This window comes from Centruroides sculpturatus, unplaced genomic scaffold (genome assembly GCF_000671375.1).
Source record: "Centruroides sculpturatus isolate CEXI.00-Female unplaced genomic scaffold, Cexi_2.0 scaffold1066, whole genome shotgun sequence".
NCBI lineage: Eukaryota > Metazoa > Arthropoda > Arachnida > Scorpiones > Buthidae > Centruroides > Centruroides sculpturatus.
The window spans coordinates 290,905-307,487 of NW_019385438.1; the positions used below are offsets into that span (position 1 = coordinate 290,905).

General features: G+C 26.0%; 2 protein-coding genes across 2 annotated transcripts; both read right to left on the reverse strand.

Moving 5' to 3' along the window:
• Positions 1 to 689: 689 nt before the first annotated feature.
• On the reverse strand, positions 690 to 4,974 carry LOC111638998 (neural-cadherin-like). The gene is made up of 4 exons (XM_023384774.1): positions 4,948 to 4,974; positions 4,275 to 4,386; positions 3,512 to 3,904; positions 690 to 1,012 (listed from the first exon to the last, which is right to left on the reverse strand). Exons 1-4 carry the CDS (start codon positions 4,972 to 4,974, stop codon positions 705 to 707), a joined length of 840 nt encoding a protein of 279 aa, XP_023240542.1. The 3' UTR covers positions 690 to 704.
• Positions 4,975 to 8,693: 3,719 nt separating this feature from the next.
• Positions 8,694 to 12,390, reverse strand: LOC111638999 (neural-cadherin-like; the record flags this gene model as incomplete). The annotated part of the gene is made up of 3 exons (XM_023384775.1): positions 8,694 to 9,016; positions 11,516 to 11,908; positions 12,279 to 12,390. Coding segments are annotated over 3 exons (813 nt in total), but the record flags the coding sequence as incomplete, so codon positions are not given.
• Between the last annotated feature and the right edge of the window lie 4,193 nt (positions 12,391 to 16,583).

Sequence of the window (16,583 nt, forward strand, 5' to 3'; positions counted from 1 at the left end):
TTATAAGAGTATCAGGTTAATTGAATTGTATGCAATAATATGCAATACCAGAAAAATTTTAATCTTGCATAGGAAACTTATAAAAGTGACTAATACATATTGATTCTTCTGATGCATTTGTTATTACTGCTTTATAAATTCAATATGTTTGTTTTTACTCTTTCTGTCCTGTGGACACCAAAAGATCCTTTTTAATCAAGCCATTATGGTTTGGCCAGGCCCACAATGGGACAGCCAGCTCAACATATCCTAATTGGGTCAACTCTCAAGAAATTCCTGGGGTTTTTTGATCTGTCCAGATTTGTTCTCAGGTTTCTCAGAGCTGTAGTCTGACACCTTAATCACTCTGCCATCCAGCCATAACTTAATATATTAAATAATAACTAATTATAATTAGTAATAATAAACAAATGAGATGCTCTACAATAAATTGAATACTTCCAAAAATCTTTCAATTGTTTCACTGAATATAAAATATTTTTAAATGATTAAAAATTTTCTAGATAATTTTTATTTAATTTTAGTTAATTAAATCTTAGATAATTTTCAATAAAATTACTTATTAATAATGAAATAAATGTAAATTTTTAAATTGTATCTCAAAAGTGACTTTTTTTAACTTATAATTTATAGCATGAGTTCAATGAGCATTTAAATAAAAAAAATCAATTGATTAAGTAGCAGTTATTTGTTTTAAAACTAAATTACTGTATATTTTTTAATTTGTAATTTATGATATCATTTATTGTACAAAGAAATAGAATTTTACTCACTTTAATTACTGAAGTACCACTGGGAGCACCTTCTTCTACTTGTGGTGCATATGTTCCACATTCTTCAAAAACTGGTTTATTATCATTAACATCTGTTATAAATACAACTACAAGTGCTGTGCTTGTGTGGGTGGTATGTGCACCATTTTTACAACAACTACCATCATCTCTAGCTGTAACATTTAATTCATATTTATCTTTATCCAAATGGATAGGACCATTGATAAGACGTATTACACCTGAAAGTATTTGCAAGATATGATTAGTTCATAGTTAACAAAAACAACAATATTTATGTACAAGTCAAAGACTAACTAATAAAATCTGAAACAGTTTTTGATTTAGAAATTAAAAAATTTAAAGCGTAATTAGTGAAATGATTCATGTTAATGTTTATTATTAAATTAAACTACTGTAATTTAAATTAAATTTTTATATTTTTATACTTAAAATAAGTCTTTTTAAATACAGTAATACTCCAAACTTAAGTGATAAGTGGGACCGAGCAATAACCACGTAAGTCGAATTTGTGTAAGTTGGGATATAATTTCGCAATTTGTGTAAAATTCAAGTCGGATGTATGTAAGCTAATAAATGTTCTCGTTAATCTTATCTCATCTTTTAATTTGTTCACGGTTACAAGAAATCACCACATAGAGTTTCTCAAGTCTCCGTAGATATAACAAACACAGAAATAAATAACATAAAATAAACTGTAGCTATGTGTCAATTCCGCGCGACATGTCCGAACATGTAAGCTGAACAATAGTGTGGGGGAGTGAGTAATCAAGAGTTGCGTGGCGCTCAAACAAAAGACAAATCGACGAGATTTGAAAATCGCGTAACTCTGGGTTTGCTTAAGTCGAGGTATTACTGTATATTCAAACTGTCATTTCTAAATAAATTAATAATATAGGGTAATTGTAATTAAAGTTGTCCTATTCAGAAGAACTCTATAGCTCCAACCAATAAGCTAACTGACACCAAAATTTTTATACACACTTTGCAAAGGATGCAGAAAATAGTTTTGCAAAGAAAAATTCTAGTTCCAATTGTTAACTACAGGGTAAATGGTACTGCAAGCAAAGAAATGTGATATTTATAGCCACATGAAATGTAATCAAGACTGGGTATAAAAATGCTGACAACTAGTGAATGCCATTCTTATCAGTTACAATTATGATGGCCATCACTTTGCTAGAGCATGCATTAATTGTGAAGTGATGGCCATTGTAGCTGATAAGAATGGCATTCACAAAAGTCGGGGTAATGCTGCTATTGCTGTTTGTGAATAACATTGTTGTAACGGTGTTATTCACAAATAACAGTAGAACTTGTACATTGCAACAGTAGAACATTGTAGATCACTATCTTTACAGGCTGTCAGGAAAATGATAATATATTTTAAGACAACTGGATCTTTAGAAGTTCAACCTGACAGGGGACAAAAGCCTATTACTACCGAAACCATTGAAGATGTGACCATGATTGTTGTTGAACAGGCAATGGAGCCATTTGCAGCACCATTTACCCTATAACAGACAATTTTGGAACTAAAATTTTTCTTTGCAAAATCTTTTTCTGCATCATTTGAATATTGCTATGCAGATTTTGGTGTCAATCAGCTTAGTGGTTGTGCTACAGAGTCCTCTGAACAAGAAAACTTTAATTATAATCACTCAGTATAAAAAAATAATTTTATTTTAATTCTATTTCATAAAGTTTTTCAAAAATTCAACATTGATACAAATTTTCAAGAAATCTTTTATAAGAAAATTTACAAAACTGACTTGGCTATTGCATAGTAAACATGCTACAATGTGCTTATATTGTTGAGACAGATAAGTTAAATGATATGTTTGAAAATTTACAGCTTGATAATTATAAAAATGCAAAACATGATACTAAAAGTTTTACAGGGTAATTATTGCTCTCATGCAAAATAAAAGGAACAAAAGAATGCCATGCCTCATTATAAGCATAAAAGTCTAGAGATAGTTTTCTGGCCAAGAAGTCAGTTGTTAAATAAACCCATCCAAAAATGAGCACATGCCAATGCATACATTTTAAATTATGGTAACTGGGAGCATTCTCCCAACCCATGCAGATGTCAACAAATTAATAAAACTATGTAATTTCCATTTGGTTTAGACATTGGTAGACTAGACAAAGATTATTGGCATTGGAAATCATATCTTTACCACTTGTATTTAATACCTTGATAATTTTACTTCATTTATTGATGCTGCTGACATTAAAATCACACTTGTCATTTATTCATAACTTCCAGAAAATAAATATCAATTTGAAATCCTTCTGCTTTCTATTTTCTCATTACTTATGTGAATGAATGCTTCATTTTTCATAATTTTCTTATAACTGGTTCTTCTGCACTACTAATAACCATTAGATTTATCTTTATAATGAGGTGTGGTATTTATTGCATAAGAACCATAATTCACCCTGTATAATATCAATTGAAAGATAGAATACTAAAGAATGATGAATAAAATAAATAAATCATGCAATTTAAAAATTTTTAAATTTAAATAACAACTGAGCTACCTTTATATAACATTAATTCAATAAAACTAATTGATTCAATTTTTAAAATAACCTTCAAATTAAAATGTTTTAATTTAGTAATTCTTAATTTTTAAAATTGTTTTAACTGTTTGATAAATCTTTAAATTTAATTTTATAAAAATATATAATTTCATTAAAACATTCTTACATACCTGTTCTTTCCTCTATTTGAAACATTCCAGAAACTGTCCCCCCACCAACAAATCCAAAATATATATTATCACCATCTTTATCACTTGCTACCACTGTAGTCACTAGTGTATCTGGCCCAGCATTTTCATCCACATTTGGAGTATAAACATCTTGACTAAATTTAGGAGGTTCGTCATTTTTATTTTCAGTATATATTCGAATAGTTGCTGTACCAGTTAATGGTGGATCTCCTCGATCAGTAGCTCTCACTGTTAATACATATGTATTATTGATATCTGCATCCAGTCTTTTATTAGAATATATAATTCCCCTATTATCAATAGTAAAATCATCTTTGTCTACAGAATATTCAATTTCAGCATTTTTTCCTTGATCCATATCACTGGCAGAAACTGGAATAAAAATAAATCAATTTTACATAGAATATTGATATACACAATACTTGAATATAGAATTACTTGTGCACTTAAATATCTACAACCCTATCTTATAAAATATTCTCATAACTTATCCATATGAATAATTTTTCCTTCTGTATTACATGGAGAAAAAATATTACATATGTTTACCTTGAATTCCTTTGAGTACTCTTTTATGCATGAGAATATATAAATACTAAAGAACAAAATACAATATCACCAATAGTAATTTATTCAACTGTAAATATTATAATATAGAAACAGGTAATGATTGTTAAATGAATTATACATATATTGACAAATTATTATTATTAATCTTTAATTTAATAGAAGAGTTAATTACCTTGGAGTATAGATGTTCCAATTGGTACATCTTCATCCACATTATGAGCCTGATAATCAGGTAATTCAAATCTGGGAGCATTGTCATTAACATCAGTTACTTTGATTGTCAACTATACAAAATAAATAAATAATCATATATTTTGAAATAAAAAAAAAATGAAATGACTGAATTATAAAATATTATTTTTGAAATAGTGCAGATTTAAAATTACTTTCTTCTATTCCCCTAATTTTTTTTTATAATTTCTTTGTCATTTTGGTTCATTTAAAAGCAGGTCTTTTATCATAAATCATAATGGATTACATTTCAGATTCTTATAAAGATGAGAAACCATAAGTGATATAATAACTCATTTTATTTTATTAGTAATCATTCATTTCTTTCTTCCATATCTTGTTAAAGCCATTATTTTATGACTTTTCTTTTCAAACAATTAATTCAATAAATGGTTACTCCCAAAAAAAATTTATTCTTCATACATAAACATTAAATTATCTTGAGACTCAAGTCAAAGTTTATAGCTATAGGTTCATTGAACAATAATTAAAGTAGTACTGATGAAAAAAGAATTCTTTATTACCCTTCGGTTTCAAAAAAAAAGAAAGATGTATTACATTACATTTTATGTTTATCTGATATGGTTCAAGCATACCAAATGTTATATAATTACATTTTCAGGTTTGTTGTTTTCAAACATTGATTACCAAACAAATTATGTGAACTATTTACTAAATATTATTAGATTAAATTTTAATATGAAAAATGTTATTATATTTTTAAAACTTGCTATTTTCACTTTTTTAATATATTATAAATGCAAATTCCTCCATATCAAAAAGCAAATATTTTAGAAAATTATCTTTATTTACATTAATAATGTAAATAATAAAATAGAATAATTTAATTTACTACATACAACATTTATTATTATTAAAAAATTCAATTGTAATATATATTGTAATATCTGTGAATTGAGATTTTTTTCATTTTATATTTTATAGTTTTGTAAATTTCTAAAACTTTTTATTGCTCTAACTATATATGTATCTTCTCTATACATATTTAAAATAATTTTATACATATCATATTTTAAATTTTTATAATCAATTTAATATTTTGGTTTTTAATTTTAAATTATTTTTTATGTAAAATAAAATATTTAATATTAATATAATATATGCAGTGAAAGTAAACAAATTATATTTTATTAACAATGGTTGTTTAGTTATTTAATACAGTAAACTCTTGCTAATATAGCCATTCCTTGCACAAAGGGGGTGCCAGAGTAATGGTAAAGGTCTAAAGGCAATGAATGAGGTGATCTGTTGCCCTTCAGTACTAATTCTTTTCGGATGCAAGTGGACAAGTAATACAGCATGCTGACATACAATGCTGTGGAAAGAAATAAAATAGGAAAACAGGATGTGTGACATGACTAACATTTTCATAGAAGCAGAAGCACATACACAATCATACTTGAGGATATGCTGGATAACTGAGAGGCCAGATTATTGAAGGCTGGATTAGCAAGAGTCTACTATATGATGACAAAATATTTATATGATGTAATAAGCAACATTTATCTTTTATACAATTTAGATACAATTAAAAAGGATTTAGGTAATAATAATTATATTATTACCATTATTAATATTAAATAGAATTTTAACAATATTTGAAAAGTANACAAAGTTACAACTTACTTTTTTATACTGGACCACAAAAATTGTCTATTATGGAGGGGTGTTTCTTTAGAAAGGTGTCTGATAAGCAAGGTTTCACTGTATATATTGATTTACATGTTCCAAATAATGAAAGTTTTATATAATAATTGAAGAAATTATTTAGATAAAAAAATTATTATGTTTTAATATATAACTACATTCAATATCCTGTATTCTGAAGATAAAAAACTAAAACAAAATTAGAAATTAAAGTTTATTTTAATCAGCAGTGCCTATATACTATAAAAAAAGCAGCACAAACAATAAAAAAGGGCATCATACATATGATAAAAGTTTCAAACTTTGATTTAAGATTGGATCAGTGCTCCCATAAGGTTGCACTGGTTGCAGTTAGGGTTCCTGTGTCTATTAAGACAAGTCAAGCCTTGAAAAATTGGCCTTGAAAACAAGGAACATTCCTTGTTTTTAAAGCCAAGTTTTGGTCAACATACAAGGAAGTTACATGGGACAAGGGACAAATGTTATTCATTTCTTTTATATTTGCAAAATAGGTGAGAAGCTATGAATTTTCTGTTGTTTATTGATAATGCAATTTTTGGCCCTCTTGGAATTAGGAAAAGGGCAACCCAGACATAAAGGGGCATGTGTTCCAAGTGCCCAATGAATGGGCACCCCTGATTTTTAATTATTGATGTTTTAGAAATTAAAGTTTATTTGTGTAAATGTTTTTGGATGAGGCTACTTCATTTCCAAATTCATCCAAAACAAATTTCACATTAGAATGATGAGCAGAACAGTTTTAATTTGGTTAAATTAAGAATAATGCTGAAATTTCATATTTCATAATTATACAAAAATTTTTTATATTGATTAAAGAATCCATAAAATTTTTTAAAGCATTTAGTTTTATTTCTTTTTAGTTAGGTGGACTATCATTTGCAGTCAAATCAGGGACACATTTCAGAATCAGTGAAAATGTGGTTCTAAAACTGACTGAACTTTGATTATTTTTAAAAAATGTATTTATTTATTAATCTATAAATTGATGATATTATATTGACATGTTAATAAAATTACTTTATTCAAAAATTTATTGTATAATTAAATATTAAAAACAGGCAAAACCAGGATCTGGTCACCCTATTTTTAGTTTAAATATGGAGTCATCTGAAAACTGTAAGTCACTTTTATTAAACTATTATACATTGTAATAAGCACTAAGCTACTGCATTTTATTTAACTTGATCATATAGTTAATATTTATAAAATAAATATAATTAAATATTCTACAGAAAAATTTTAGAATATTAAAAATATTTTGATACAATGAGATGCACATTATTCAGAAACTTAAAAACCTGTTTAATTGAAGATTTTAAATATTTTTGTGTAAAACATTGACTAGTTATTATTAAGCAATATAGTAACTCATCCAGAAAATTAGCAAAGAGTGCAACTAAAAATTTAAGAAGTATCAAATGCTTAAATAAAACTGCAATGCAAAAATACACAGATTACATTATATATTTTATTATATATAATTGATTTATAGCAATCAAATCTGTTATACAAATAACTGCAATGATATGGTCATTTCAAACTCAATATAATTATTAAGATTAACAAAGTATGTAAAGATAGGAAAAGATTAAAAAAAACCCAAAATTAAATGGACTGAAATCATTAACTGAAGATCTCAATTATAAACATACAACTTTCCAGATTGGCAAGAAAGAAAGCATGATGGGAATGTATATATATGAATGATATATATTTTTACTTTTTCCATACTAATAAGCATGGAAAAAATAAAATTAATAAATAACTAAAATAAGAATAAAATATAATGTAATAAATAACCAGAGCTCTGAAAATATCAATAAATGAAGTTTCTATAAAACATACAACTAAAGGCAATAGATAGTCAAAATTATGGGTGTTGAAAACAAGTAGTTTTTATTGTTCACTTTTAAGAAAAATGAGTTCTCTTAGAGAAGATATATATACTGTCATTACTTTAGTTTGTTTTAGAATTATATTGATTATAAGAGTATCAGGTTAATTGAATTGTATGCAATAATATGCAATACCAGAAAAATTTTAATCTTGCATAGGAAACTTATAAAAGTGACTAATACATATTGATTCTTCTGATGCATTTGTTATTACTGCTTTATAAATTCAATATGTTTGTTTTTACTCTTTCTGTCCTGTGGACACCAAAAGATCCTTTTTAATCAAGCCATTATGGTTTGGCCAGGCCCACAATGGGACAGCCAGCTCAACATATCCTAATTGGGTCAACTCTCAAGAAATTCCTGGGGTTTTTTGATCTGTCCAGATTTGTTCTCAGGTTTCTCAGAGCTGTAGTCTGACACCTTAATCACTCTGCCATCCAGCCATAACTTAATATATTAAATAATAACTAATTATAATTAGTAATAATAAACAAATGAGATGCTCTACAATAAATTGAATACTTCCAAAAATCTTTCAATTGTTTCACTGAATATAAAATATTTTTAAATGATTAAAAATTTTCTAGATAATTTTTATTTAATTTTAGTTAATTAAATCTTAGATAATTTTCAATAAAATTACTTATTAATAATGAAATAAATGTAAATTTTTAAATTGTATCTCAAAAGTGACTTTTTTTAACTTATAATTTATAGCATGAGTTCAATGAGCATTTAAATAAAAAAAATCAATTGATTAAGTAGCAGTTATTTGTTTTAAAACTAAATTACTGTATATTTTTTAATTTGTAATTTATGATATCATTTATTGTACAAAGAAATAGAATTTTACTCACTTTAATTACTGAAGTACCACTGGGAGCACCTTCTTCTACTTGTGGTGCATATGTTCCACATTCTTCAAAAACTGGTTTATTATCATTAACATCTGTTATAAATACAACTACAAGTGCTGTGCTTGTGTGGGTGGTATGTGCACCATTTTTACAACAACTACCATCATCTCTAGCTGTAACATTTAATTCATATTTATCTTTATCCAAATGGATAGGACCATTGATAAGACGTATTACACCTGAAAGTATTTGCAAGATATGATTAGTTCATAGTTAACAAAAACAACAATATTTATGTACAAGTCAAAGACTAACTAATAAAATCTGAAACAGTTTTTGATTTAGAAATTAAAAAATTTAAAGCGTAATTAGTGAAATGATTCATGTTAATGTTTATTATTAAATTAAACTACTGTAATTTAAATTAAATTTTTATATTTTTATACTTAAAATAAGTCTTTTTAAATACAGTAATACTCCAAACTTAAGTGATAAGTGGGACCGAGCAATAACCACGTAAGTCGAATTTGTGTAAGTTGGGATATAATTTCGCAATTTGTGTAAAATTCAAGTCGGATGTATGTAAGCTAATAAATGTTCTCGTTAATCTTATCTCATCTTTTAATTTGTTCACGGTTACAAGAAATCACCACATAGAGTTTCTCAAGTCTCCGTAGATATAACAAACACAGAAATAAATAACACAAAATAAACTGTAGCTATGTGTCAATTCCGCGCGACATGTCCGAACATGTAAGCTGAACAATAGTGTGGGGGAGTGAGTAATCAAGAGTTGCGTGGCGCTCAAACAAAAGACAAATCGACGAGATTTGAAAATCGCGTAACTCTGGGTTTGCTTAAGTCGAGGTATTACTGTATATTCAAACTGTCATTTCTAAATAAATTAATAATATAGGGTAATTGTAATTAAAGTTGTCCTATTCAGAAGAACTCTATAGCTCCAACCAATAAGCTAACTGACACCAAAATTTTTATACACACTTTGCAAAGGATGCAGAAAATAGTTTTGCAAAGAAAAATTCTAGTTCCAATTGTTAACTACAGGGTAAATGGTACTGCAAGCAAAGAAATGTGATATTTATAGCCACATGAAATGTAATCAAGACTGGGTATAAAAATGCTGACAACTAGTGAATGCCATTCTTATCAGTTACAATTATGATGGCCATCACTTTGCTAGAGCATGCATTAATTGTGAAGTGATGGCCATTGTAGCTGATAAGAATGGCATTCACAAAAGTCGGGGTAATGCTGCTATTGCTGTTTGTGAATAACATTGTTGTAACGGTGTTATTCACAAATAACAGTAGAACTTGTACATTGCAACAGTAGAACATTGTAGATCACTATCTTTACAGGCTGTCAGGAAAATGATAATATATTTTAAGACAACTGGATCTTTAGAAGTTCAACCTGACAGGGGACAAAAGCCTATTACTACCGAAACCATTGAAGATGTGACCATGATTGTTGTTGAACAGGCAATGGAGCCATTTGCAGCACCATTTACCCTATAACAGACAATTTTGGAACTAAAATTTTTCTTTGCAAAATCTTTTTCTGCATCATTTGAATATTGCTATGCAGATTTTGGTGTCAATCAGCTTAGTGGTTGTGCTACAGAGTCCTCTGAACAAGAAAACTTTAATTATAATCACTCAGTATAAAAAAATAATTTTATTTTAATTCTATTTCATAAAGTTTTTCAAAAATTCAACATTGATACAAATTTTCAAGAAATCTTTTATAAGAAAATTTACAAAACTGACTTGGCTATTGCATAGTAAACATGCTACAATGTGCTTATATTGTTGAGACAGATAAGTTAAATGATATGTTTGAAAATTTACAGCTTGATAATTATAAAAATGCAAAACATGATACTAAAAGTTTTACAGGGTAATTATTGCTCTCATGCAAAATAAAAGGAACAAAAGAATGCCATGCCTCATTATAAGCATAAAAGTCTAGAGATAGTTTTCTGGCCAAGAAGTCAGTTGTTAAATAAACCCATCCAAAAATGAGCACATGCCAATGCATACATTTTAAATTATGGTAACTGGGAGCATTCTCCCAACCCATGCAGATGTCAACAAATTAATAAAACTATGTAATTTCCATTTGGTTTAGACATTGGTAGACTAGACAAAGATTATTGGCATTGGAAATCATATCTTTACCACTTGTATTTAATACCTTGATAATTTTACTTCATTTATTGATGCTGCTGACATTAAAATCACACTTGTCATTTATTCATAACTTCCAGAAAATAAATATCAATTTGAAATCCTTCTGCTTTCTATTTTCTCATTACTTATGTGAATGAATGCTTCATTTTTCATAATTTTCTTATAACTGGTTCTTCTGCACTACTAATAACCATTAGATTTATCTTTATAATGAGGTGTGGTATTTATTGCATAAGAACCATAATTCACCCTGTATAATATCAATTGAAAGATAGAATACTAAAGAATGATGAATAAAATAAATAAATCATGCAATTTAAAAATTTTTAAATTTAAATAACAACTGAGCTACCTTTATATAACATTAATTCAATAAAACTAATTGATTCAATTTTTAAAATAACCTTCAAATTAAAATGTTTTAATTTAGTAATTCTTAATTTTTAAAATTGTTTTAACTGTTTGATAAATCTTTAAATTTAATTTTATAAAAATATATAATTTCATTAAAACATTCTTACATACCTGTTCTTTCCTCTATTTGAAACATTCCAGAAACTGTCCCCCCACCAACAAATCCAAAATATATATTATCACCATCTTTATCACTTGCTACCACTGTAGTCACTAGTGTATCTGGCCCAGCATTTTCATCCACATTTGGAGTATAAACATCTTGACTAAATTTAGGAGGTTCGTCATTTTTATTTTCAGTATATATTCGAATAGTTGCTGTACCAGTTAATGGTGGATCTCCTCGATCAGTAGCTCTCACTGTTAATACATATGTATTATTGATATCTGCATCCAGTCTTTTATTAGAATATATAATTCCCCTATTATCAATAGTAAAATCATCTTTGTCTACAGAATATTCAATTTCAGCATTTTTTCCTTGATCCATATCACTGGCAGAAACTGGAATAAAAATAAATCAATTTTACATAGAATATTGATATACACAATACTTGAATATAGAATTACTTGTGCACTTAAATATCTACAACCCTATCTTATAAAATATTCTCATAACTTATCCATATGAATAATTTTTCCTTCTGTATTACATGGAGAAAAAATATTACATATGTTTACCTTGAATTCCTTTGAGTACTCTTTTATGCATGAGAATATATAAATACTAAAGAACAAAATACAATATCACCAATAGTAATTTATTCAACTGTAAATATTATAATATAGAAACAGGTAATGATTGTTAAATGAATTATACATATATTGACAAATTATTATTATTAATCTTTAATTTAATAGAAGAGTTAATTACCTTGGAGTATAGATGTTCCAATTGGTACATCTTCATCCACATTATGAGCCTGATAATCAGGTAATTCAAATCTGGGAGCATTGTCATTAACATCAGTTACTTTGATTGTCAACTATACAAAATAAATAAATAATCATATATTTTGAAATAAAAAAAAAATGAAATGACTGAATTATAAAATATTATTTTTGAAATAGTGCAGATTTAAAATTACTTTCTTCTATTCCCCTAATTTTTTTTTATAATTTCTTTGTCATTTTGGTTCATTTAAAAGCAGGTCTTTTATCATAAATCATAATGGATTACATTTCAGATTCTTATAAAGATGAGAAACCATAAGTGATATAATAACTCATTTTATTTTATTAGTAATCATTCATTTCTTTCTTCCATATCTTGTTAAAGCCATTATTTTATGACTTTTCTTTTCAAACAATTAATTCAATAAATGGTTACTCCCAAAAAAAATTTATTCTTCATACATAAACATTAAATTATCTTGAGACTCAAGTCAAAGTTTATAGCTATAGGTTCATTGAACAATAATTAAAGTAGTACTGATGAAAAAAGAATTCTTTATTACCCTTCGGTTTCAAAAAAAAAGAAAGATGTATTACATTACATTTTATGTTTATCTGATATGGTTCAAGCATACCAAATGTTATATAATTACATTTTCAGGTTTGTTGTTTTCAAACATTGATTACCAAACAAATTATGTGAACTATTTACTAAATATTATTAGATTAAATTTTAATATGAAAAATGTTATTATATTTTTAAAACTTGCTATTTTCACTTTTTTAATATATTATAAATGCAAATTCCTCCATATCAAAAAGCAAATATTTTAGAAAATTATCTTTATTTACATTAATAATGTAAATAATAAAATAGAATAATTTAATTTACTACATACAACATTTATTATTATTAAAAAATTCAATTGTAATATATATTGTAATATCTGTGAATTGAGATTTTTTTCATTTTATATTTTATAGTTTTGTAAATTTCTAAAACTTTTTATTGCTCTAACTATATATGTATCTTCTCTATACATATTTAAAATAATTTTATACATATCATATTTTAAATTTTTATAATCAATTTAATATTTTGGTTTTTAATTTTAAATTATTTTTTATGTAAAATAAAATATTTAATATTAATATAATATATGCAGTGAAAGTAAACAAATTATATTTTATTAACAATGGTTGTTTAGTTATTTAATACAGTAAACTCTTGCTAATATAGCCATTCCTTGCACAAAGGGGGTGCCAGAGTAATGGTAAAGGTCTAAAGGCAATGAATGAGGTGATCTGTTGCCCTTCAGTACTAATTCTTTTCGGATGCAAGTGGACAAGTAATACAGCATGCTGACATACAATGCTGTGGAAAGAAATAAAATAGGAAAACAGGATGTGTGACATGACTAACATTTTCATAGAAGCAGAAGCACATACACAATCATACTTGAGGATATGCTGGATAACTGAGAGGCCAGATTATTGAAGGCTGGATTAGCAAGAGTCTACTATATGATGACAAAATATTTATATGATGTAATAAGCAACATTTATCTTTTATACAATTTAGATACAATTAAAAAGGATTTAGGTAATAATAATTATATTATTACCATTATTAATATTAAATAGAATTTTAACAATATTTGAAAAGTAATATATATTTTTTTCTTAATTGAATATTCTATTAATGAATTTGTTATTTACTTAATAAAAATAAGATTTGATTTTTCATAAATCAATCATAAATAATAATAATAATAATAATAATAATTTAATTACTGGAGTTATTTTTCCAGTAATTTATTAATATACATTTATTAAATAACATTCATTCAATTATATATTGTAATTATTATTAAATATATTATGTATGAAATGATATTTTATGAAATTAAGAAATTTGTTAGTATCTACAATTTGATGCATTATAGTGTATGGTTTTATTTTAGATATCTTTTTATTTAAAGAGTAGTTCAAATATAAGTACAGAAAGAAGAATTTCAGGTATTCAGATATTTTGTCATATCTATTTTTTTCTGTTTTATTGAAAAACTTTATATGATAAACTAACAATTGAAAATAGTAAATACTTTAAATTTTTTCTTTCTTCTGCAATCAAATTCTAATAACTTAAAATAGTATTGAACTTATTTTATAAAATGGTCAATAATAAAAAATCTAAGAAAATATATATTGAATTCTTTAAAGCTTTCTAAAAGAAATAAAAAAAAAGGTAAAAATGGAAAGACATCATTTTATTGGATATTGAAAGCCTATTGGGATATGTTGGGTTTAGTTTTACTTGATTCTTGATTTGGTATACATATCAAGATGGTGTAGTCAGAACCATGTTCTGGCTAACTTTACCCCTGAGAGAGAAGAGCTGAACTGTACTACATTCAAAAAATGTGGTAAAAGAATTCTAAACATAGATAAGGCTTGGAACAAAAGCTTTACAGCTTGTAACTGGTTACCATATCAACTACTTACTTCAACAATAGAGAAAAAAGATATTATAAAATGAAATTTTAATATGTTGTAGTTTTCTAATATTAAATCTTAATTTTTAAACTATTTTGCTGAATAGTCATTTGAAAAATTAATTAGATCTTCTTTAACATGTGGATAAAATTAAGCAAATTTTTATCAAATCTACAAATCTTTAAAAAAATTTTTAAATTTTTGCTTCTAAAATATCTCATAATATTATAAATGGCTAAGTGAATTTTTTAAAGAATATAAGAATAAATATGTTTTTTCCTTAATAATCATCAAAAGCATAAATATTTGTTTTCATTTTAAAATTCTTAATAACAGCATATTAAAATTTCATTTTATAATATCTTTTTTCTCTATTGTTGAAGTAAACAGTTGATATGGTAACCAAAAATATATTCTAATTTATGTTCTATGATAATTGTATTATAAACTTAATGAATTCATTTTAAATTTGTATTCCAAATCATTCATTTGTATTCTTTACCAGATGATAATGGCCACTGAATGGCTGAAAGTGTTATTGCATAAATAATAATTTTGGCTTTCCAAAGTTAGTAGTTTGGTCTTTTAAATTGCAATTCTAATATACAGCTTTCACACATTTTTATGACAAAAATTAAGTTATTTTAAAAAATAAAATNATTTTAGAATATTAAAAATATTTTGATACAATGAGATGCACATTATTCAGAAACTTAAAAACCTGTTTAATTGAAGATTTTAAATATTTTTGTGTAAAACATTGACTAGTTATTATTAAGCAATATAGTAACTCATCCAGAAAATTAGCAAAGAGTGCAACTAAAAATTTAAGAAGTATCAAATGCTTAAATAAAACTGCAATGCAAAAATACACAGATTACATTATATATTTTATTATATATAATTGATTTATAGCAATCAAATCTGTTATACAAATAACTGCAATGATATGGTCATTTCAAACTCAATATAATTATTAAGATTAACAAAGTATGTAAAGATAGGAAAAGATTAAAAAAAACCCAAAATTAAATGGACTGAAATCATTAACTGAAGATCTCAATTATAAACATACAACTTTCCAGATTGGCAAGAAAGAAAGCATGATGGGAATGTATATATATGAATGATATATATTTTTACTTTTTCCATACTAATAAGCATGGAAAAAATAAAATTAATAAATAACTAAAATAAGAATAAAATATAATGTAATAAATAACCAGAGCTCTGAAAATATCAATAAATGAAGTTTCTATAAAACATACAACTAAAGGCAATAGATAGTCAAAATTATGGGTGTTGAAAACAAGTAGTTTTTATTGTTCACTTTTAAGAAAAATGAGTTCTCTTAGAGAAGATATATATACTGTCATTACTTTAGTTTGTTTTAGAATTATATTGATTATAAGAGTATCAGGTTAATTGAATTGTATGCAATAATATGCAATACCAGAAAAATTTTAATCTTGCATAGGAAACTTATAAAAGTGACTAATACATATTGATTCTTCTGATGCATTTGTTATTACTGCTTTATAAATTCAATATGTTTGTTTTTACTCTTTCTGTCCTGTGGACACCAAAAGATCCTTTTTAATCAAGCCATTATGGTTTGGCCAGGCCCACAATGGGACAGCCAGCTCAACATATCCTAATTGGGTCAACTCTCAAGAAATTCCTGGGGTTTTTTGATCTGTCCAGATTTGTTCTCAGGTTTCTCAGAGCTGTAGTCTGACACCTTAATCACTCTGCCATCCAGCCATAACTTAATATATTAAATAATAAC